Source organism: Globicephala melas, chromosome 16 (genome assembly GCF_963455315.2).
Source record: "Globicephala melas chromosome 16, mGloMel1.2, whole genome shotgun sequence".
Classification (NCBI taxonomy): Eukaryota; Metazoa; Chordata; class Mammalia; order Artiodactyla; family Delphinidae; genus Globicephala; species Globicephala melas.
This window is the reverse complement of record NC_083329.1, coordinates 72,178,465-72,203,955: the sequence shown is the minus strand read 5'-3', so window position 1 is coordinate 72,203,955 and position 25,491 is coordinate 72,178,465. Positions and strand designations below refer to the sequence as shown.

The window sequence follows — 25,491 nt, the reverse complement described above, 5'->3', positions numbered from 1 at the left end:
TGAGTCATGCTGAGTCCCTGGCTGGGCCCCAGTCCCCTGCAACAGGGCAGCTCTGCAGGCCCCAGAGCTCCTGGTGGGGGACGGGGGGGCTACCCGGAGTGGAGTCGTGTGTCCTTTTCCCTGCTCTGACCCTGCAACACACACATGCGCACACACGCACCCAAGCACCTGCTGACAGCCCGCCTTCATATAACCTATTCCCCACACACCCTCATAACCACCACTACATCCCACCCCAGACACACCCCCCCAGACCATGGCCCACACATACCCTCACGCCCTATCACACACACACTCCGCCCCAGATGCACCCTCATTCCCATCTCCCACTCTCACACCCTTCCCCACCCCTTGTGCCCTGACACCCTCACACCTTACCTCACATACACACCCACGCCCCGCACCTCCTCCCATCCCAACCCCTCCCCGCACACATACCCTCATCATACTGTTGATGTGAGTACATACGAACCCACAGCGGTGTTTTAAAAGCTGCTCACTAAGAAGAGAAAAACAAATACCGTATGCTAACACATATATATGGAATCTAAAAAAAAAAGAAAGAAAAAGAAAAAAAAATGGTCAGAAGAACCTAGGAACAAGATGGGAATAAAGATGCAGACCAACTAGAGAATGGACTTGAAGATATGGGGAGGGGGAAGGGTAAGCTGGGACGAAGTGAGAGAGTGGCATGGACATATATACACTACCAAACGTAAAATAGATAGCTAGTGGGAAGCAGCCGCATAGCACAGGGAGATCAGCTCAGAGCTTTGTGACCACCTAGAGGGGTGGGATAGGGAGGGTGGGAGGGAGGGAGGGAGACACAAGAGGGAGAAGAGATGGGGATATATGTATAGCTGATTCACTTTGTTATAAAGCAGAAACTAACACACCATTGTAAAGCAATTATACTCCAATAAAGATGTTAAAAAAATAAGTAAAAATTTTAAAAAACAGCTGCTCACTGAGGAATGTCTTAAATCTGTTGTCTCTTGGCCAGTCTGAAAGCGGCAGGTCCCTCGCAGGCTCAGGACCCCTCCTCTGCTCAGCTCAGAGTTGGAGCAAGACCTCGTACAAACCTCCCTGTGCTCAGGGGCTGCTGCCTGGGAGCCCACAGCTTGGATGAAGCATCTGCCTGACACCAGGCCATTTTTTTATAGTTTCTTCTTCCTCTCTGGGATGTTTTCCCAGAAGCTAAGTGTGGAAGCAAGAGCCCAAGGCTACTGACAGGTGGTACAGAAGGAGCAAGGGCACCAAGTTTCTGGAAAGATTTAGTACCCAAGCATCTGGGAAGCAAAAAGAATGATTCCAGGCAAGCTTCCAACTGAAGGACTTTGGATATTGGAGTGACCTCTCAAAAAGAGCAAAACTACCCTGAAAATTAAGAAATAATGCCATGAGAATGTAAGACGGCACAGCTGCAACAGCAAACAGTATGGTGGTTCCACAAACAGGTGTTTCTAAAAATAGGTAGTTCCTCAAATATGGTAATTCTGAAAACAGAACTACTGTATGATCCAGCAAACCCACTGAAAGAATTGAAAGCAGTGACTCTAACAGACATTTGTATACCCATGTTCACGGCAACATTATTCACAATAACCAAGAAATGTATTATGGACTGAACTGTCTCCCCCAAGTTCATATATTGAAGCCCTAACCCACAATGTAACTATATTTGGAGACAGGGCTTTTAAGATGCAATCAAGGTAAAATAAGGTCATAAGGGTGAGGCCCTAATCCAATATGACCAGTGCCCCTATAGAGAGAGAGAGAGACACCAGGGATGCACATACACAGAGGAAATGCCATGTGAGGACACAGTGAAAAGGCAGCCATCTGCAAGCCAAGGAGGAGGCTTCAGGAGAAACCAATTTTGCCAGCACCTTAATCTTGGACTTCTTACCTCCAGAAATGCGAGATAATAAATGCTGTTTCGGCCACCAAGTCTCTGGTATCTTTTTGTTAATGGCAGTCCTAACAGGGTATTAGCAGATTAATACAAGTTGGAAGCAACCCAAGTGTCCATCCGCAGATGAACTGATAAACTAACTGTGATAGATACATACAGTGGAATGTTATTTAGCCTTAAGGAGGAAGAAAATTTTAACACACGCTACGACATGAATGGACCTTGAGGATATTACGCTAAGTGAAATAAGCCAGTCACAAAAGGACAAGTATCTAGAGCAGTAAAATTCATAGAGATGGCAAGTAGTATGGTGGTTGCCAGGGGCTGGTGGGGAAGGAGAGGGAGTTAGGGTTTAAAGGGTGCAGAGTGTGAGGTTGGGAAGATAGATAAAGTTCTGGAGCCGGATGGCGGTGATGGTTGCACAACCGTGTGAATGTGCTTAATGCCACTGAACTGTATACTTTAAAATGGTTAAAACGTTAAATTTTATGTTATATCTATTTTACCACAATTTTAAAAAACAAAAAGTAAAAAAGAAAGAAAACCAGTCCTTCTCTACATTTAGAGGGAGGACGTGGAACCAGCCGCCTCCTGTAAACTCTACGTGCTCTTGCAGATTCTACAAAGCAGAGGAGGACATGGCCTTCACACCGAACCAGAGGCCATCTCACCGAACCAGAGGCCATCTCTGCTACGTACAGTGCAGCTAACTTGGGGCAAGAATCTTGGCTATTCTAAGCCTTAGTTTCCTCATGCATAAAAAGCGGCAATAATGACAGTGACAGTGGCACCCGCTCGAAGAGTTAAACAAGGGAAGGCACAGAGAGCACTTTGCACAGCGTCAGCACGTGGGAAACACTCAAGCACTGGACTCCGTGGTTATTACGTTCATCTCCAAACCCCAGGGGCTGCTGGGCAGAGGGTTGGTGGCGTGGGAGGCCAGACCCCATAGCATCTCTTGACCTTGACTCATCACTCTACCCCCAGGGTCTCACTCTGCATCTGCCCAGGAAGAACCTGAGACTACGTGACTTGAAAGTTCCCTTCCAACTTTCGAGGAGAGAAAAGCAAACATGTCCGTGTACTGGGGCTGGTGCACAGAACCTGACAGAGTGGATGCTTGGAAGGTGTTTGTGGAACCGAAGCAAGTGTTCACACAACACAAATCAACAGCAAAGAATCTCACTGCAGAGGAGCTCGTCAGGTCACGTTCAGAGGACTCTCTCCTCCCCCAGAGAGTGGGGTGTAATGCTGAGACCCAGTTACCACTGGGAGTAGTCACAGGTGGTTCTCACCCGTCTTCCCGCCCTCCTCCTCCCTCACTTGTACTCATACTGAAACCGAACCGATGCTCCGAGCGTCGAAGGAGATCCATTTGCACGGCTGGTTTGCTCCTCTCTCAGACACCAGGTAGGAGGAAGCTTAAAGGAATGGGGGAGAGCAGAGTGGCAAATGGAACAGGAGAGAGGAGATGAAGGTCTCGAGGGACAAGAAGACATCCAAGGAGAAGGGAAAACGTAAACTGCTGGAATTGAGGAGGCAGAATGGAAGAAACTCTGCTCACCGACTGTCATCAGCTATGTCCCTCCCCAACCCTCACTGACCCCTTACCTGAGGACCACCTGCTGTTCCTCAGCACAGGGACAGAGAGTGGAGGCTTGGATGCCCCGTGTGGGATGGAGCCTGGTGACCAGAGAACACACAACAGGGGAAGCTGGAGGCTTTGCCTATGAGCAATCTATGCCACTGTCACATACATGTCCTTCCAGTGGCCAACAGGAGGAATCCAGCCTGTCCCATCAGGGCTGAGCCCCACAGAGCCTCCTCTGAGAAGGCTGGAGCACCGCTTGCATCACACACGTGAGGGTCATGCCCCCAGCAGCTGTACCAGCACACGTGCAGCTCCCAGGCTCCGGCAGCTCTCAACGCACAAAGAGATACACTGGGCTCTGGAGCATGAGACTGATGTCAGCCCCTTCCTCGCGGGGCTCCAGTCTAGTGGGGAGATGGCTACTACACTGTCATAGGGTGATGGAGGAAAGTCACCACAAGCCCGCAGAGTGAATAAGCAGCTGTTTCACTCTCCAACCTTGCCTGACTTGGTGACCTTTTATGCAGGAATGAGCTTTACCCCTACAGAAAAATGAAGGGCAGCCAACCCCTGTGGTCCCAGTGCTACCTCCGGCCCTTCTCTTGCTCGGGGGCCGCGGGGTGGGGGGGCTCCTGGTCCCTGGCAGGCTGCCCCCAGCCCCTCCCTTGAGGCCAGCCTGCCAGCTGGCTTTTCCAGGTTTACATCCAAAGTCTCCCTGAATGGGTCTCTACTATCTGCAGGAAAACTGAACAAAGGCTGATGGATCCTCTAAAGAACAATGCCTACCTCTGCTTCCCCCGTTCTCCCATCTGGTCATCAAAGAAACCGGAGAGACGTCCGTGAAACCTAGGTGTGGTTTTCTACAAGCTAATTTTTCTCTTTTACATAATGGAAAATATGCGACTTGTTTTAGAAAATGCTCTACTCATTTTCTCTCCTCTACAATTACCGGGTCCCACTTTAGTTGGCTGGAATGGAGAACACCCACACAGGCTGGATGGTGGAATACTATTTTAGGATGCCTTTGTCTGCAATTCACCAGTTGCAGAGGACAGACAGCTTACTTTTACTTTCTGTGAAGCGGTTTCGTGACCCTCTCCCATCTCTATCCAAGAACTGTGCATAGATTCTCTGTGGCAAAATCAAACTGGGAATCTGCTCAAAACAGAGGATAACAACAGGGTCCCAAACAACCCCATTTCTATTTACCACTCTCTTCCCTGAGCTTTCCTGTGTCCTGTGTAGGCTCCACCCCAACACACACACACACACACACACACACACACGCGCGCACGCATACCCACACGCACACACGTGCACACACACGCACACACGTGCACACACACGCACACACGTGCACACACACGCACACACACCCCACCCCTCCTTTCCATCTACTCCCTGCCCCTACCTCCCCAGGCCTTGAATCCAGCTGTAGTTGCTTCACAGTCAAATTTCCATCAAATCTTAAGCCAGCTCTGATTACCTCATCCAAAGAGGGCCCCCCAATTTCTCTTTTAGCATCTTGATTTTTTCCTTCCCAACACTCACTATAATATAGAATTTTATTTATTTCTCTACTTGTTTATTGGCTCCTTCCAGCTCTAGAAGGGCTGGAAGCATACTGCCATTGTTCACGGCTGTACCTAGCACAATGAGTAGAATAGGGGCCAACCATAAAAATCCTGCGTTGAATGTTAGTGTTGTTTGCCTGGACCCTTTAGGCAGTACTTGGGAGGCCCTTCTGAGTATCCAATTTCAAGCCTCCTTGCTGCCCTGGTTCAGAAATTTTAAAATGCTTACGAATCACTGAGGAGTTTGTTAAAGACATACGCTCCCAGGCAGGGACAGACACGGATTCTGTGGCCTGGGGCAGGGTCACTTAGATGCAGGAGGTCCAAGGTCCACACTTTGAGAAATACTGCCCTATTCCCTAGGGACTTGACCCACCCTAAATGCTGCCTTGGTTGCCTGTTTAGCGCTACCTGTCCCAGGAACAATAGCTTTTCCCTGACCTCCAGCCTTCTGACAGCCTCACTGGCCTCCAGCCCTGGTACCCCCTGAAGCGGGACCTCCACATCAGGAAGTATAAAGTATGGGGTGCTCGGAAGCAAGGCAGTGTTACCTCCTGAACTGCTGCTGCCGTCCTCTGGGTGTTCTTGCCAAAAGAAGTGGGACTTCCTCCAAGGGTGATGGCTACAAAAAAACGCCAAATTCACCCCATCCCTAGGGACACTGGGCATTTGGCTAATCCCTGTGGGGCCTGTGTTGCTTATGTCCCAGTATGCTTTGCAGCCAAGTCTAACTGAAGACCAGTACACCTCGGCTCAGCCCATCCCAGCTTCCTCGGGATGGTCAGCCCTCACTGTCCTGCACTACCCAATGGAGAGATTCAATATAAGAGAACAAGCTATTCACTTCAAGGAGTCCTCTGTTGACAAGAGGATCCAGGTCTTATTCTCATAATAGCGGCACCTCTTTCTTAAACACGGGCAATCTTGCCACCACACATGATAACCCAAACCAAATTTCCTTCCAGCCAGATGATTAGATTTCAACCTAGGAAGAGGGAGTCGTGTACTTAGTTTTACCTGTTTGTGATATCCTCAATATGTTTACTTTATTAAATAAACAATAAAAACAAGATGTTTGGGAGAGAATAATATAGTTCTATAAACTCACGTTCTAAAACAGGACTCTAAGCTTTTCTACATGATAAGATGTGGATTTTTGAAAAATAGAATATGTCTCATTTTCAACTCATGGAATGGACTTCAATAGTTTCCCAAGGTCATAGTGACTGGTTCAAGAATGGGCTACAAGTCACAAGCCAGATAAATGAGACTCAAGTATGGAACCTTATGGATCTAAAAAGGACTCCATTTCTACTGTGTGATAGGCAGAATCTTAAAGATGGCCCCCAAGATTCCTGTACCCTGGTTACTCAATCAAACACGAATTTAGATGCTGCTAAGAAGAGATTTTGCAGATATAATTAAAGTCCTAACTCAGGTGACCAAGGATACAGAGATTGCTTGAATGGGCCTGACCCAATCAGGTGAGCCTTTTAAAAGCAGAGTGTTTCTTCCAGCTGGCAGAATACAACATCACAGAGATCTGGAGCACAGAAGGATTTGGTGCTGCTGGCTCAAAGGTGAAGGGGCCCATGTGAGAGGGAACGCAGGCAGTGTCTAGAAGCTGAGAGCTATCCCTCAGACGCTGACCAACAAGGAAAGGGGGTCTACAGTCCTACAACCTCAAGGAAGTAAATTCAGGCAATGACCTGAATGAGCTTGGACATGGACTCTTCTCTGGAACCTCCAGATAAGAGTCTATCACAGCCAATGCCTTGTTTTCATTTTTGTGAGACCTTGAGCAGAGAATCCAATGGAATCTACTCAAATTTATGACCTACACAACTGTGAGCTAATAAATGGATGTTTGAAGCTGTTAAGCTTTTGGGAATTTGTTCCACAGTAACAGAAAACTAATATACACTGGAATTACTAGCTGTAAGAACAGTGTGTCCCTAGAGAGCGTTGGTCAACCCAAAGATAAGGTCAATATAGGAAAGCAGAGTCAAAATGGAAAGAGACGGCATCTACATGACGAGTCTTTAATCCCTGGAACTAGCCATTTGTGAAGCCTATCCTGATCCTAAGGTTTCAGGCGTTTGAATCAATAAAATCCTGTTATTTATGAAAGCCAGCTTGAATTGACTTTCAGTCACAAGGAAAAAAACCCAGATACTGGAAAAAAAATTATCAGTCAATTCTGATCTAAGGCCCAACCCTATAGACTGGGTTTGCATTTCAATAGAAAAAGACAGCTGCCTATTCCTACAGAAAGAAATACCATTCAGCCAACTCAGGAGTCTCAAGGGCCTGAATAAGCCTCCTGCTAGACCATTTTCTCAAAATTAAAACAATTTTGAGGGAGAAACACATCTCAAACAAAACAGTAAGTACCATCTGGAGGTCTGCTATGGCTTGACGCCAAAACGTATCTATATGCTAAACTATGGATGGTAATAAAAAGACAATCAAATCCTTCACATGGAGACCCACACGTAGACATGTGCACATACACTCAAAAAGGGTCGCAATTTGCCTCATTCCATCCGTCATGGGAACCTATGACTAAATTCTACAAGGGCTGGGAAAATGAAGAAAAACAAAAAAAGGTGGAATCAGTGAGTGTGAAAACTGAAAGCAGTCCTAGAGTTAACCCAATTCAAAACCTGCCTCCATTTCACAAATGAAAAACTACAAGAAGTTGATGGGCTGCTTTATGATATGCAGTCTGGGAGTTGGAAAAAGGAGGAGGAGGACCCAATATGGCATGTTTTCTCAGGGAAGGGGAGACCCATTCATTTTCTTCATACATCTCTTATTTTACTTAAATGAAACTGAAGCCAGGAATGCGATCTACTAGGATGTGGAGAGGGAAAACGATATTTTTTCTCATTTTATCCTTCAAGCAACTTTTTGAACTACTGATTGCTTATTGATTACATGGACACAGGGAAATGACTAAAACCAAGGATCAAGGTGGATTAGACATTGACGATCTCAAGTCTAGAATATTTTCCAATCAGGATCTATGACACCCCAACAAATAATATCTTCTGATGTTTTACAGAGGCAGATATTTTCCAACCAGGATCCAGGGGACCCCAACAAATAAAATCTCCTGATGTCTTACAGAGGCAGAGTGTGAAAGTTCAGCTCAACGCCAGAATGGACACTTAATCAGGTTTTCAGAAACCAACTCCTACAGTATACTCCCAGAGACACCAAAACTCATGGAACGGAGAGGCAAGTCCTATCAGGAGAACCAAGGTCAAAAACTAGGGGCTTGAGACTGGCCGAAGAAAAGTGAGGCTGGCAGGAATCAGGTCTATACTCACACCCAGTAGAAATAAGAAGTGAGTTTTTCAGTTCACTGGGAAAGTACTGGGAACACACCCAGAGACAGATGCTCATAGGTAGCTATGTCACATCATGTATCACGTTACTACATACAGGAGAGCTCAGGTCAAGCACCAGCTCTGGGATCAAATATAGCTGAGCCCCATCTATCTGTGACAGAGCAAGTGGAATTAAGAAGTTTAAAAAGTAGATGTGAAATACGAGATGTGAAATTTGGAGAAAATATAAAGCACATATGTAACATCTTAAAATTGCTACAATCGACAATTACAACATTAGGGTCCATAGAAACATCTGGAAAGTATTTGCAGACCATGCTTCTTACAATGCTCAAGAAACTGCTTTTTTACTTTAGACTTGCAAGTTGGAATGGAAGGAAGAGAGCAGATATGGAACTAGTGGGTTCTTTTTAAAGAACTAGAAGGCTGTGTGTTGGAGGCTGTGGTGTATAAATAAAAGGGACACGGGCTTCCCTGGTGGCGCAGGGGTTTAGAATCCACCTGCCAATGCAGGGAACAAGCGTTCGAGCCCTGGTCTGGGAGGATCCCACAGGCCGTGGAGCAATTAAGCCCGTGGGCCACAACTACTGAGCCCATGCACCGCAACTGCTGAGCCCACGTGCCTGGAACTCGTGCTCCACAACAAGAGAAGCCCGCACACCACAACAGAGTAGCCCCCCCCAACCCCATCGCAACTAGAGAAAGGCCGCGCGCAGCAACGAAAACCTAACGCAGCCAAAAATAAATAAATAAATAAAAATTAAATAAATAAATAAAAGAGGCAAAGAGCAATGAAGATAGGTAACATAACAAAAAATTCTACCTTACATATCCACTTGGAGATGGAAGGAATACTCCTATAAAAAATCAGCTGTACAGAGAGACTGAAAGAGAGTTCATTTTTAAAAAGTACAATTAGTAGCAACTGATCATGAGTCAAAAACTAGAAACAACCATACAATGGGTTACAGCAAGGAGAGTGAAAGCTAAAACTACGTGCCAAACATGTATGAATCTCATAAACATTAATACTGAGTAAATGAAACCAGACACAAAAGAGTACATACAGCCCATTTATAAGGAATTCAAAAGGAGACAAAACAAATCTACTTAAGTCCAAAGAACAGTTATCCTTATAGGGGAAGAGTGACCGGAAAGAATTAAATAAGGGTGCCTGGATGCTAACAATGTTGTGTTTCTTGATGCTGGTTACACACTTTGTGAGAATTCATCCAGTCATACACTTATGATATGTGCACTTTTCTATATGTATTTTCTATTTGCATTAAAATATTAAGGTCGTGTTTCCCACCTTTATTCCATAGGAGTCTGTTGCCTAAAGCAATGTTATTATGGGGTTATTCCATGAAAGAGTTTGATGTTCTCTTAAGTTTGCGAAATGCTAGGCAAGACCGAGTTTAATTATGTTTCTACTCTATACGACGTCTCCATCAATGAGTCTGAATGAGTCAACCCTCCCTCCATGGCCTTGGACCGTGAGCTGCCCCTGTTCAAGCTTTCCTAAGGTTTCCTCCAGCCCCCAAATCTTAGCCACAACGTGATCTGCACATCTGATTTATCCCGATTGGAACAATTCCACTTGAGCACATACTGTTATCAACCAGTCCGGATGAGCATCACCAGTTTTTCATGGAAGAGCGCATACTTACAATATGCTGCTGACTGCTCTTTCAGAGACCTGTCTCCAATCAGCACTCCTGCACCCATGCAATCCCAGAGCAGTGAACTAGCACATTTCATGTAATTTGCAAGTACAATAGCATGAAGGAATACAGAAAAGCAGATTTTCAAAGAGAGCGTTATGCAACTGTAATTTGAGAATGCTCAAGTCATCTTCACATTCTCACGGGGTTGCAGCTCACACATCAGAGTTTCTCCCAAATACTTGAAACCTATCACTACTTGACTCTTACAATCACCTCATTTTTCTAGTCACTTATGTCAAAACAAGTCAGTGCTTCTTTACAACCAGCATTTTGCTTATTCCCAGTGGGGCAAACAGCTGTGCTCACGGATTCAGGCTCTTGCCTTTTTTCTCTCAAACCTTTTTTCACTCTTTTTACCACAGGCAAGATTGTGGAATCTGAAGGCTGTCTCCAATGCACAAAGGAATAACAAGCAGGGTTCTGGGTTGTTATCTTTACGACATTTCCCACAACTTCAGTAACTTATTTAACTGGGTTTAATTAGGCACCTGGTTTACCTTTGGCTACTCATTTATGCCAAGTTCTACAGTAAAAAAGAAAAAGGAAAATCACCTAAGTTCAATTAGCTGTCATATTTTTGGAGGCGGAGGAGAGATGGCATCAAATGATGAAAAATTTGCCCGAAGCCCATCATTTCTCTTCCTGGCGTCTGAACGTCAAGTCTTTTCATTCTTTTTGTCATGATCTTATTAGTCAGACATACCACCCACTGCTCCTTAATTATACAATGAGGGCAAGAGAAATTAGAGTATTCCAAACCAGTGTCTTAAGCTAAGGCATTCACGACAACAGGGATCCTAATTACATTATACTGATTTCCAATGGGGGAATTAAATTATATATTTCAAAGAAAATCTAGAACAAGCTTATTAACGTTGTGATGTCCAGTTCAGTGGGAAACCATCTGCATTGGAAAATGTGGCTTCAATGTCTCAAAGCATACCAGAGGACCATTTTGCAAATACCAAACTATATCACACTCCATGGAAAAATGGTAAGCATGATCATATTTGAGACTGCAAAGGGCATTAGAAAAAGCAGGGGTTGGGAAGATAACATAAAACTAAGAGAAAATTTTACAAATGTAACTGTCACAGCCATGGTTATATAATCCTGAAGCGAAGTTGAAAGAAGTGTAACGAAATGACTGCTGGACTTGGTTTACTTCCAAGACATAATGAGCAGTCTTGCAAATTATATTTTAAATGTATTTGCTCCAGAGCAAGGGGAAACACGTTTCCAAAGAAGTGCAAGGAAAACACATTTACTTAAGAGCAAAAACATTTAAAGTTTTAATCAGAATAAATTCCTAGTACTAGGAAAAAGAATAATAAATTTCACGATTGGCTAATTCATGTTCATACAACCAGCAATGACTGCACCTACCTCATTGAGGTCCTGCCGAGTTTCATCCTTTGGCCACACAGCCGCCCTCTGGTCTATTCTATAAAACACAAAGAAAAAGTATTTCCATTGAAAAGAAACCTTTCAACAATGTACATATGAAGTTGGCAGCTACAGATCTGACCACATCCCTGTTAAAAACCCTCAGTGGTGTCCCACTGCCCGAAGAGCAAAATCCAGACTCCTTATAACGGTCTGCAACACATTACAGTGTCTGAACTCTGCCAGTCTTCCTGTCCCACCTCCTATCACTCTCACCCTTGTCCTCTACCCTCCAGCCTCTCTGGCCTTCAGTTTCTTGAACACACAGTGCTGGCTCCCTGTTCAAATCTTCACACTTGCTTTTCCCCCCGATTTTCACAAAGCTGACTCTGCCCAGCACAGAGCATCAGCTCAGCTCCTATGTCACCTCCCAACGAGTCCTTCCGGATCTCTCTAATCAATCTATCCCTCCCCTTCACTCTCTATTGCACTGTCTTTAGATTTTCTTCTTAGCGCTGTCACTACCTAAAGTTATGATGTTTATTTGCATTTCCATGCTAAAATGTAAGCTCCAAGAAATCAGTTATTCTGTCCATCTTCTACACTGCTGAATCCTCAGTACCCAGTGCAAAGTCAGTATTTTTATGACCAAATGTGATCTGATACAGTTCTTACAGAAAGATACCATTTGCGCACTGAAGATAGCTTTTGGAAATTTCATTCTATCACTTACCTAACAAAATAAAAGTTACAGCAATTCCTGGGTAACACGGTAAAGCTAGGTTTTGCCATTTCATAGCTTGCAACAGAAGAAAAAGGTCTTAAGGCAAATCTACTCTGAATAAATTTTTTTAGGTTAAAAACAAAAAAACAAAACTCCACTACTGGCAGATGCTAAGCTCTATATCATGATTCATCAAATGCTATGGTCCAATGGCATCTACCACATACCATTCAAGTTTTTCTGCAGCAGTTTGCATGCTATTATATAATAAGTATATTAAGTTATAATTATTCTTTTTAAAAGGCCTGCTCTCTTAAGGAATAAAAGCTTTAGTCAGTATTAAGTCATTTATAAAAAGATTTATTTGGGGATATAATTATTTACAGTTATTATCCTGCTTTGGTTTGAGTCCTGAAAAAAGTGTATGTGTCCTCTGAATGGTCATCAAGATGAATGATTTCTGAAAGTAACGATGCACATTTAGAAATGCCATGAGCCTGACTTCTTCAAGGTATTCTTGAGAATGAAAAGTTCCTTCAGTCCATGAGTACTGCTAACTGTGCAAACAACTTACTTCCAATGAGAAACTGAGGAGATGTTAAAACAGAATTGGACGGTCACACTGACGTTGACCACATCTGCACAAACGTCCCTCCTGGGTGTGAGAGAAGACTAAGGGTCCCAACCACGGGCCCACGGAGAGATGGTCCAAATGAGAAAGTTAGTTAGGGGAAGAAAGCGCTGGCACACCCACCCTCTGCCCATGAGTTCGCTGGGCCACAAACGGTGACTCCAGGGCTTCAGAAAATACCAAGCAGCTCTTTCCTGCAAAACGGGAGAGACCCTCTCATGGAGAGGGGGTAACCTGACCTATCCAGTAACATCTAAAGTTCTGAATGGCTCATGATTTCCCTGTAACCTAAAGTGGTTCTCAAATTGGGTTTTTATAGAGTTAGAGTAGCCCCAGAAAAATGAAAGAATTGTGTTCTCTGATGGAAAGAATATTTACCACTTTACAGTTTTCAACCGTAAATTTCTCCAGGGCTCTGATGTCAGCAAATGGTAAAACAAACAGATGGTAGCAAACATTAACGAAGAAAGCAGAAATAAGACTTTGTTTAAAATATATAGTATATATTATTGCAATGCAGAGAATATATAGTATATATTACTGCGATGCAGAGAATATATAGTATATATTACTGCGATGCAGAGAACAGCTACATGTAACACACTCACGTGATCTTCAATGAAAACTACTTGTCATCTCCAGATAAATCTCCAAATCAAGTGTAAGAACTGCTCGGGGCTTTGTGACCACCTAGAGGGGTGGGATAGGGAGGGCGGGAGACGCAAGAGGGAGGGGATATGGGGGTATATGTATAGCTGATTCACTTTGTTAGAAAGCAGAAACTAACACACCATTGTAAAGCAATTATACCCCAATAAAGATGTAAAAAAAAAAAAAGAACTGTGGTCTAAGCATCAAAGATGCTTTAATGTAATAGCCATCGGAATGTCTCCTATGTGACTGGTACAGTGCTGGGGAAATAAGAATCAATGAGCAGACTCTAGACCTTTAGGCAACTTACAGTCTAGTGGATCCTGAAGCAGAGAATAAAACTAATTAAAACCCAGTCTTGAGGTTCTTTCCATAAATCAAGGAATGAGCGCACAGGAGCTGCTATGAGAATGGAGGAGAGGGGCTGGGGAAGTAGAGACAGACGAAAGAGACATTTTCAAGGAGAAAAACAACAGGTGTTGGGTGTGAATTGAAAGTATGGAATGAAAGAGATGGTGTAATGAAAACTAATCCAAAGTTTTGAGCCTGTGTGACAAGAAAGATGATAGATGATGGTTTTTCCAGTGGAGAAAGAAAAATAGGTCATTTGGAACGGGAGAGCAGGCAGCTGGCATGAGTTGTGATTTAGACATTTGAAGCTTGAACTGAGGCTAAAACAGGGAAGTGAAAATACCTGAGCCGGGCTCACGGTAGCATGGGGCACTCGACGGTGTGTTCCAGAGAGTGAGGGCAGAGATAACAACAGTGACTCACAGTGGTCACAGGTTCTCCATCAGCTTTTCACTTGCTGTGTGGCCAGAGCCTAGCACAGTGCTTGGCACATGTCACGTGCTCTCTACATGCCTTTCAGATGGATGAAAAGATGAAGAAACAGAAGGACCCAGACCCAAGAATGACTTCTTGATCTACCACTTACTAGGTGTGTGTACCCACTGGCAAGATATTAACCTCTCTCAGCCTCAGTTTCCTCATCTGTCAAGTGAAGATAATATCAGCTACCGCACAGGATAATTCAGGATGTGAAGGACAGTTCATGAAAAATGTTTATGACTACTGTTGGCTGTATTAAAAATAACACATGGGGCTTCCCTGGTGGCGCAGTGGTTGAGAATCTGCCTGCCGATGCAGGGGACATGGGTTTGAGCCCTGGTCTGGGAAGATCCCACATGCCACAGAGCAACTAGGCCCGTGAGCCACAACTACTGAGCCTGCGCGTCTGGAGCCTGTGCTCTGCAACAAGAGAGGCCGCGACAGTGAGAGGCCCATGCACCGCGATGAAGAGTGGCCCCCACTTGCCGCAACTAGAGAAAGTCCTCGCACAGAAACGAAGGCCCAACACAGCCATAAATAAATAAAATTTAAAAAAAAAAAACAAAAAAAACAAATAACACATGGATTCTATAATCAAATGTAAAAAATACCATAATAGAATTATAAATGATAATTAATGGTATATTTAATTATAATAATTGAAGCCTTGTGAATAAGCAGGAAGAAATAAAAAGCTGAGTCATCCTTACTCAGGACCACTGGGCAGGTTTCTGAAATTGGCCAATTAGGGGACAGAAGAAAAAAGGGCCGTGAAGAAAATACAGATGCATCTCTAAGGAGATAAGAAGGCAACCAGAACAGCACTTTGAATAGTGAAGAGAAAGATGTTATAAGAAAAAAGAGTGTCAAGAAGAGCCTAACAGAAATATACTCAGCCATTAAAAAGAATGAAATGATGCCATTTGCAGCATCATGGATGGACCTAGAGATTATCATACTAAGTGAAGTAAGCCAGATAAAGACAAATATCATATGATATCACTTATATGTGGAACCTAAAATATGACACAAATGAACTTATCTACAAAACAGAAACAGACTCACAGACATAGAGAATAGACTTGTGATTGCCAAAGGGAGAGGTGGTGGGGGGAGGGAAGGGTTGGGAGTTTGGGATTAGCAGATGCAAACTATTATATATAGGATGGATAAACAACAAGGTCCTACACTGTATAGCACAGGGAACTATATTCAGTATCCTGTGATAAACCATAATGGAAAAAAATACGAAAAAGAATGTATGTTTAACTGAGTCACTTTGCTGTACAGCAGAAATTAAATACAACATTGTAAATCAACTATACTTCAGCAGGACAGGAATAAAGACACAGACATAGAGAATGGACTTGAGGACACGGGGAGGGGGAAGGGTAAACTGGGACAAAGTGAAAGAGTGGCATGGACATATATACACTACCAAATGTAAAACAGATAGCTAGTGGGAAGCAGCCGCATAGCACAGGGAGATCAGCTCGGTGCTTTGTGACCACCTAGAGGGGTGGGATGGGCAGGGTGTGAGGGAGACGCAAGAGGGAGGGGAGATGGGATTATAAATATACGTACAGCTGATTCACTTTGTTATACAGCAGAAACTAACACACCATTGTGAAGCAGTTATACTCCAATAAAGATGTTAAAAAAAAACCCAGTATACTTCAGTAAGATTTTTTAAAAAAAGAAGAACCTAACAATTTCAGGTAAATGCCAGGCACTTTACTTACATTATTTCATCTAATCCTCATGGTAACCACATGAGATTAGCATTATTAGGCCCATGCGACCTAACAGGAAACAGTTAAGGCAATTAAATAATTTTATCCATGAATAAACAAATATTTATTAAACAGCAACTTATGTCAAGTATGATTGCAGGTGCTGGGAATAAAGCAGGGAATAAAACAAGTCTCTGCCTCACTGTCATAGAAGCAGAGACCATAAAGAAACAAACCTGGTGCACCAGATGCTAAATATTACAGAGGAAAAGAAAGCAAGGTAAGGAGAACAGGACGTGCAGGAGGACTGCCCAAGCTCACGCTGCTAGAAAATCGCAGTCATCCGGAGATAATGAGAATGAAAGCAGAGAAATAGAAAGGTCACTGGATCAGAAAAGATAAAGGTCATGGCAGAAGAGGAAACAGAAACGGAAGCTTCTCACTAGAGAAGTTTAGCAATGAAAAGAGGAGAACTGGAACAGGAGCTAGGTGTCTCAAATTCCCTTCTTCTTAAGACCTTTAAAGGTAGTGTTTGAACCATTTACAATCCTGCCAACTCCAATACAACCCTGCTCTCTAGCCCATGCCCAGGAAGCAGGAAATTGCAGCCTGGACTCAGAGCTCTCAGCACTGATGCCTCCCATCACCACCACCCCCAACACCCCCATCACCACCACGCCATCACTGTCACTACAACCCCATCACTGTCACCACCATCACCATGACCATCACCACCAGCAACACCACCAATGCCACCATGACGGCCACCCACCATGACATAATTCAAAACAAAACACTTAACAGAGGAACATAAAACATAATTGTGTGCTGATATTAAACGAGCTTTTTCCTGGACTCTGTGGCTGCAAAACTGTGGCTAGCCCATGGAAGTGCAACTTTTCTGAAACTTGTTGGTGTTCCCACGTTGCTGGAACCCCAAAGCCTGTGCTGAGCCAGCCTGTAGGCTCATCCTGCAGTGACCTTTCCTTGGGAGGTGGACTGGAATTTAAAACAGCAAAGTGAACAAAGCATTAAGATACTTTTCTTGGCCTACAGATAATGTCAAACCCCAGATGTGATCATCTGTGAAGAAGCAGTATTTTAGCATAGGATATTTGATTTATATCAACTTACTGTAATTAATTTAGCAGCTTAAAATGTTCCCTGTCTCAGTAAAAAGCTTCCCCACCTCTCCAATTGCTCATGGAAGATATCTGAGAGTTATCTGACACTCTCCTCTCTCTCAAGTCCAACAGCCAAGCCATTACCAAGTCCTTCAATTTCTTATCCCAAATCACGTTTAGATCTGTCCTCTCTCCTCCCACCGCCACACCTTAGGCCAAGTCGCCATCATCTGTCTTCTGGGCTACCTTCCTGGTCTCTCTACTTCTCCTCTACCTTCTCCAAACCACTGCCCACACAGCAACCTTGTCGCTACCCTTCTGCCCACTTAAAATACAGATCGAAATTCTTCCAGCATCCTGTGACATCCTGAAGGAGTTACATCTGTCCACTTCTCCAACCTCAACTCACGTCATTCTCCTCCTCCACGCTCCCTTCCGCCTCAGGCCTTCTACGTGCTGTCCCTGCGCCCGTAACAACTCTTCCCTCTCCACTTTCTCTCCTAATTAACTCACGCATCCTCTAGACACCAGGTACCAGACCAATCAGGCCTCCCTTTCATAGGACTTGCTGTATTCTCATCTTTCACATCTGCCGCGTAGCACGTGTCAGTCCCTAATTGTGTATCTGTCTAATTATCTGATTGTCTCTCATGATGGCAAAAGCTCTATGGGGCAGGGATCACATGAGTCTTGCGCAACGTTTTCTCTCTAGAGCTAAGCCTGGCAGTTGGCACATAGTAGGCACTCACATGTTTGCTAAGAAAGGATTAGTCCCAGGGTCACGGGCTGCTGTCGGTATATTCCTGAATGTGTTTAATGATTAGGATAAGACTCATACTCCCTCCTCCGCCCGTGGCATGTAGCAGCGCTGGCAGGATGGCATGACTCTCACTCCCACAAGCAGATGCGTTTCTTGCCTGAGGAGACCTGCTAAAGTTGAGCAAGTGGCTTTCCAACCCACGTTTAGAAAATCTGGGCAGCCAGTAAAAGCAGAGCATCCAACACACTCTTCAGAGTCCTTCATAAAGAACCAGAGCCTGAAAGCTAAACCGTGTCTACCATGGCTCACAGCCTAAGAGTTCAAGCTATTCCACCGCCTCGGATGAGCCTCTGTATTAGAAAACAACACAGGATACACTAATGTATACCCGGATGACCGCCTGCTGGCTGGACGACTGTTGCTTCCTGAAACTCTTCTGAAAACAAAAGGTATATCCCAAGAGGACAACCCTCTGAGCACAATATTCATTATATACAAACAATTGCTCTATATGCAGACACAGGCAAGATGCCAAGGAATTCCAGTAATATTATCACAAATAGTAACAGCCCTCGATACCGGCAAATATAAAGCCCCGCTCCCTGCAGAGCGTAGACTCTATTAAAGACATTCTCTTACTGCTTTTTACCAAATTTCTATGCTAAACGACTGAGATCAAGTATTGGGCAGCCAACTCCAAAGAGAAAGAAACCGAGGCCCAGAGTTCAAAATGGCTTTCAAAGAGACGGCTGACAGAAAACAAAACCAGACGCCGAGAGCTGACTTTTCCATCCACGTAGCTCCTTGTCCAGACCAGTGAACTCTCAGAGGCGGACAAGGGTGTTGGGGCTGGAGGTGGAATGCTGACCCCCAGGAATAGGACCCCCAGTAGCAGGGACCCAAGCTTGGCTCCCACCTCCCACTGCACTTCTCTGAAGACTAGAATCAACCAGTGTTATTAACAACAGATTCCTTATTATTCAGCCATAAAAAGGAACGAAACTGGGTCATCTGTAGAGACGTGGTGAACCTAGAGACTGTCATACAGAGCGAAGGAAGTCAGAAAGAGAGAAACAGGGGCTTCCCTGGTGGCGCAGTGGTTAAGAATCCGCCTGCCAATGCAGGGGACACGGGTTCAAGCCCTGGTCCAGGAAGATCCCACATGCCGCGGAGCAACTAAGGCCGTGCACTACAACTACTGAAGCACCGGCGCATAGAGCCCGTGCTCCGTGACAAGAGAAGCCACTGCAATGAGAAGCCCGCGCACCACAATGAAGAGTAGCCCCTGCTCGCTGCAACTAGAGAAAGCCCGCGCACAGCAACGAAGACCCAACGCAGCCATAAATTAATTAATTAATTTTTAAAAAAGAAAGAGAATACTAAATATTGTATATTAACCCATATATGTGGAATCTAGAAAAATGGTACAGATGATCTTATTTGCAAAGCGGAAATAGAGACACAGACGTAGAGAACAAACATAGGGACACCAAGGGGTAAAGGGGTGTGTGTGGGATGAACTGGGAGACTGGGAGTGACATATATACACTATTGATACTATGTATGAAATAGATAACTAATGAGAACCTACTGTATAGCACAGGGAACTCTACTCAGTGCTCTGTGGTGACCTAAATGGGAAGGAACTCCAAAGAAGAGGGGGTATGTGTATACGGATAGCTGATTCACTTTGCTGTACAGCAGAAACTAACACATTGTAAAGCAACTATACTCCAATAAAAGTTAATTTAAAAAAACAAACAAAGATTCCTGGGCCCACACTCACTAGGTCAGGACTGGTAATGTGAAATTAACAAGTACTCCAGGGCATCCCCAACCGGAAAACATCATCCTCAAGGCCCAGGTGCAACCACATGGGAGAAGACCAACGGCTGAAGGGCGCAGGTGAGGGACTCCTGGGAGTACGGCAGTGACCTGGGTGTTTCCGGCCTGGCCTCCCAGGGGACACATTCCAGAAGAGGGAAAGGCTAAGTCCCTGGAGACGCTCTGAGCAACCTGAAACACAAGGCAGCCCAGCCACCCTGGAATAGGCAACCCTCCTTGGTGGGCTGGAACAGAGCCCAGAAACAGCCAGAACCACACTAATGCCTGGAGAATAACTGAGCAGTGAGTCAGGCCCACAATATCGGGACTGGGAGAGGTAAGAAGGTAGAGTTGGGACAGGATATTTAGGACAGGAGACCCAGCAGGAGCAGACGTCCCAATAATGCATTTTCATTAATAATGATGATAGCACCACCTGGTTTGCTGAGCAGGACACAAAGCTCTCTGCTTCCATCATCGCACTCTTCCACTCACTTAGTACAGAATGATCAGACACCTGCTCCTGGGGCAAGCAATGCTCAGCCCAGGGGGCAGAGTGATCTCAGCAGACGCTTCCGTTCCACGGAGAGCTCTGCGCACTCACATTATCCGCCTCAAGCACCTGCCGAGTCTCTTCATTTTTCTGCCTCAAGGTTTTTTCAAGGCAGAGCTCAATCCCTTAGCCTGAAAGGGTGGGAGAGTTAACCTCTGCTGGGGGCAATCCTTAGCCAGCGGAACACGGAGGAGAGCGTGTGGATAAACACTGTGACCCCCAACTTTCAGAGGGATACGTCTGAGGACTTTCTGAGAATCACAATGTAATACTGTTATGTAATTACTTTTTTCCCCACTAGATCATGAACATGCGCCCATGTAAGTAAAGACTCCCACAAAATGTGGTTTTAAATATCTATCACGCAGATTGGCATTTCTTAAGTGGGTGGTGGTATGCCCGCTAGGGAGCATTTAGGCAATTGAGGGTTATTTGTGATGGGCACAGACGTTGGGTTGCCCCTGACATGCATGGGGAAGCCCCACACAACAAAGAATTGTTCCACCCCTGCAGAACTTCCAAATGTCCTCTGGGAATGTGAGAGTCACAGGCACTTGCTCTCAGCACAATCTGAACTAGAAAACGAGGACGGCTAGTGGATGAAATAGAAGTATCTAGAGTACTCAAGTATGGAGAAGGGGATTGGACTGGACTGTCTCAAGTGTTTCACCCAGAGCCACTATCCTATGATTCCACCATATATAGGAATCCAGCCATGTGACTTTCTATCTAGTTCTCTCAGAGGTGTCAATTATCCATTATATTCCTATCTCCTTCCATGATCAGATAATTGAAAAATTTACATTCTAAATCTCAGCTGGGTTACCCACTTCAAATCCTACACCTAGACAGCTATTACCCTTAAGTACAAACCAAGGAAACTACAATGGATGTACTTAAAAATATTTTTCAACAATTGTTACTACAGAAATATCTACAGATATAAATCGTAGAACTAACCAAAATATCAAATAATTTGGAATTAGTTAAATCAATGATGGTATATCCATAGAACAGAACATTTCCAGCCATGAATATTTTAGAAAATTTTATGACGTTGAAAAATACAGTATTAAGTGGGACAAAAAAAGTTACACAGAAATATGTCTCTAAGATTTCACATATATGAAGCAAACTGATATATATATTTCATATATATATACATATGTATAAATTACACCAAAAATGTTTTATCTAGCATTGATAAAGGAAAAAAATAGAGGGGGGTGGTGGGAGCTGTGTGTGTCATTATATATGTGTGTGTGTGTGTGTGTGTGTGTGTGTGTGTGTGTGTGTGTGTGTGTGTGTGTGTGAGATAATACATCACAGAACCACTGCCTCATTGGGAAGATGAAGAGTAACCTGAAAAACAGCCCATGGCCTCAGGAACACGGCACACTTAAACAGCTGTAGTCAAGGTTCTAAATTAGATTTAAGTTTAAACACACACTGTCTCCTATAATCATTATTGAAATTTCTCTCTTAAATCTATTCCAAATTAGGCCAAGAAGCTTTCCAAGATATTGAGATGTTAAGGACGAAGTTTTTCGTTCCATCTCCTAGAAATATCATTTCTAACACAGGGCTATAATGACACCGAAGTTTGTAAAACAAGTCTCTTATAGAAAATTGTATGTTAAAGTATTTGTTATAGAAAATCAAATTTGTTCACCTTAGTTACAAATGAACTCAGCAGCCTTGTGATAATTAAACCATTACTCTATTAGCTTCTGTATAAAGACTGTATCGTCAGAATGCATTCTAGTCTAGCTTTATACTCTGGGGCCTGCTTTAAATAGACAGTACTTCTAACAGATTCAAACCCTAATGAATCATGAAGTCCCTTTCACACACCATTCTTTTTTATGCCCACACTAAAACAATAGCAACGACATAAAAACATATACTGCAGTGGTAACAGAGGTTATATATGAGTGGTACAATTACAAGAAATTTTTATTTGCTTGGAATTTACTGTATTTTCCAATAAAACCATGTTTCACTTATTTTATTATTTTTTTTAATGAAAGAATGAGTTTCCCTTTTATCTTTATGCTAAACATTGTCCAGCGAACGAGCTAACATTTTATCAAGTGATCAAGGGCAGACTCCTTCAGAAAAAAAGAAAAGAAGAAGGAGAACAGGGCTTCGTTCCCAGAATAATCAAGGGTGGGCTCTTTTTCAATCAACAGTTTAAGGATTTGGTGTGGGACTTTTTTTGTGCTCTACAGCAGGGAGGATGAATTATTTTTATCTGTGACTGCAAGAGCTTGTATTATTAAGCTAAAGTCTTCCTGTGTCTAATCCTTTAAACATCCAGAGTGTGGAGCGTTTTCAGTGTTAGAGCCAGAGGGGGCTTTAGAAATCATCTGACCCAAACTTGTGCTTGGGGAGGGGACTTAGGGATTTCAGTGACGTGACCAAGGTCACCTGATAGACATGAGGTAAGACCCTGCATTTCTTTTTTTTTTTGTAATTCATTTTATTGAAGTACAGTTGATTTACAATGTTGTGTTAATTTCTCCTCTACAGCAAAGTGATTCAGTTATATATATATGCATCCTTTTTCATATTCTTTTCCATTATGGTTTATCACAGGATATTGAATATAGTTCCCTGTGCTATACAGTAGGACCTTGTTGTTTAGCCATCCTATATGTAATTGTTTGCATCTGCTAATCCCAAACTCCCAATCCATTCCTCCCCCCCACCAACCTCCCCTTTGGCAACCACAAGTCTGTTCTCTATGTCTGTGCGTCTGTTTCTGTTTCGTAGATAGGTTCATTTGTGTCATATTTTAGATTCCACATATACGTGGTATCATATGGTATTTAAGACCCTGCATTTCTTAAATTGAATGTGTTTTCCATTCCACCAGCTTGCTTCTGCACCCATGGGGGTGAAGGCAGGATGGGGGGACGAGAAGAGCCCTCACTGTACGGCTGTCTTCCTATGCAGTATAAGCAAAGAAAGCTATTTTTAGAACCCACTCATTGCCCAACTGCATACCAGGGACTCTCAAAATATTGTCAAGACAAACTCATGTTTTTATCTCTACTATACCCCTACCCCCCATTTAACAAATCCTAAAAGCACACTAACAAGAAGAACACGCTGACAGCACGCGGAGCTCCTGCTCTGGTACAGTCCAAGAAGGCAGATCTTAAGCTCTTTATTATTAAAACTCTCTGGCTGCTCATTCCCTTACTCATTCTTTCTCTTTTTAGCAGAGCCCATTTAGACTCTGCCTACTTCTCAAAAAACATTTGAACAAGAAACAAGCAGCTATTAAAACACACACAAGTTGTCTATCTCAAAAACAAAAGATGAAAGGATTTATCCCCCATGGAAAAGCTGCTGGCAACAAAAACTTCCTCTTTCCATAAAGCAACAAAGCTTTTTCTTTTATCTGGAATGTTACAAAAATAGTCAAAGCCATCAAAGGCCATTATCCTTGCTAATACCCCAATCTTCAACCCCCTCTAACTGGGGACTTCCGGATGAAGAGGCTAATGAACTCTAATTCACAACTGTAACCACCAACTTAATTAGTAGCAACACAGTGCTACAGGATAGCTCCTGTTTATACAGGCGAGGTCTTTAACGACACTCAAAGGCTTACTGCTGTCATAAATCTTAATACAGTATTTTAAACACAAGGGAGTTAATCACTCTCAAAAGTAAATTTACTTAGCTGGGTAAGAAATCCCCAACTTCATTGTATTCCCTTACATTCATAAATTCCCCTTTGTCATATCTGAGCCGTTTACAGAATTGGCACTGGCGTTAGCCATAAAAATCAATCAAACTGAACTGACTGCTCTAAACAGACGGATGGTGCTTATCTTGGTTCTATTACAAGGGAACTGAGGGCTTAACCAAATCACAGCCTCACTGGGGGTCAAACTAGAAAATGAGAGGGTTGTATTTAATGATTACTAAGGCTTCATTCTGGCTCTAACTAAATGCAGTTCTATACTTTTCCGTGTTTTGAAAAGCTCCAGGTACGCGGCAGCATGCCAGAGAAGGGTAATATGCAGCCTCACCACTCAGATGCACTGAGAATCCAAATTAAAATGTAAACACATCCGGATATATGTATATGTATATCTATATGTATATGTATATGTATAGCTGATTCACTTTGCTATAAAGCAGAAACTAACACACCATTGTAAAGCAATTATACTCCAATAAATCTGTTAAAAAAAAAATGTAAACACATCATCTTGGAGAAAGAGGCATTAAGGTATTATCAGCCATCACCTTATTAGGGCTTAGCTCCAGGCAGCTAGAGTCCTAAGGATGAGCAGTTGCTGGGAAGAAAAGGATGGAAGCAGGCATTTTAAATCAAATGCCTACAGGAGCCAGGCAAAAGCATAAATTAATAAAGAGATCTGGGTAGGAGCTGTGAAAAAATGGAGAGCTGCTTCTCAACTCCAGCTATCTGCTGCCTTGTAGGAATGTACATCCTGGGTTATCCCATTTTCAGATTTTTCAAAACAATGTAAAAAAGCCATAAAGACTCTAATATTTAAACACTGAATCAAAATATTTTTACAACAGTCTACCAGTCAAATATACCTCCACACTAGATACACGTGCAGGACACTGAGTTTGAGATCTCTGATGTGGGGCACTATACTGCCAAGGAATATAACAGAAACATGAGGGGAGCTGGTAAATAGAAGGAAGGGTGCAAAGAAACAGAGCAGAGTGGGCTGCATCAGTATCTGAGGTTGGCTCTGTTGAGGGAATTCAGAAGAGCAAGCAAACTTGGAGGTAGGAAGAGATTAAGACAGTGAGTCTAAACCTTTTGGGGGATCATGGGTAGCATAGGAAATTCTGATAAATGCTTTAGAGACGTTTACCTGGAAAAATAAACATATGTAGTAGGCAGAATAACGTGGCCCACGAAGATGTCTATGTGCTCATTCCTTGTCCCCCTCCCCTTGGTACCTTACATGACAAAAGGGATTCTGCTGATGTGATGAAGCTAAGGACCTTGAGATGGAGAGACTATAGTGGGCTATCTGAGTGGACCCAATCTAATCAGTTGAATCCTTAAAATCAGAACAATTTTCCTGCCCTTGGTTGTAAGAAAAGAACAA

General features: G+C 43.5%; 1 protein-coding gene across 9 annotated transcripts in view; it reads right to left on the bottom strand.

Annotated features, from left to right (window-relative positions):
- Positions 1-25,491, bottom strand: part of FAM13C (family with sequence similarity 13 member C) — a 149,297-nt gene that overhangs the window by 43,079 nt on the left and 80,727 nt on the right. For all 9 annotated transcript variants that reach the window (XM_060286349.2, XM_060286350.1, XM_030843969.2 and 6 more), the window contains one exon: positions 11,550-11,607. In XM_060286349.2, the coding sequence (XP_060142332.1) occupies positions 11,550-11,607 (58 nt within the window). The remainder of the gene's footprint in view (positions 1-11,549; positions 11,608-25,491) is intronic.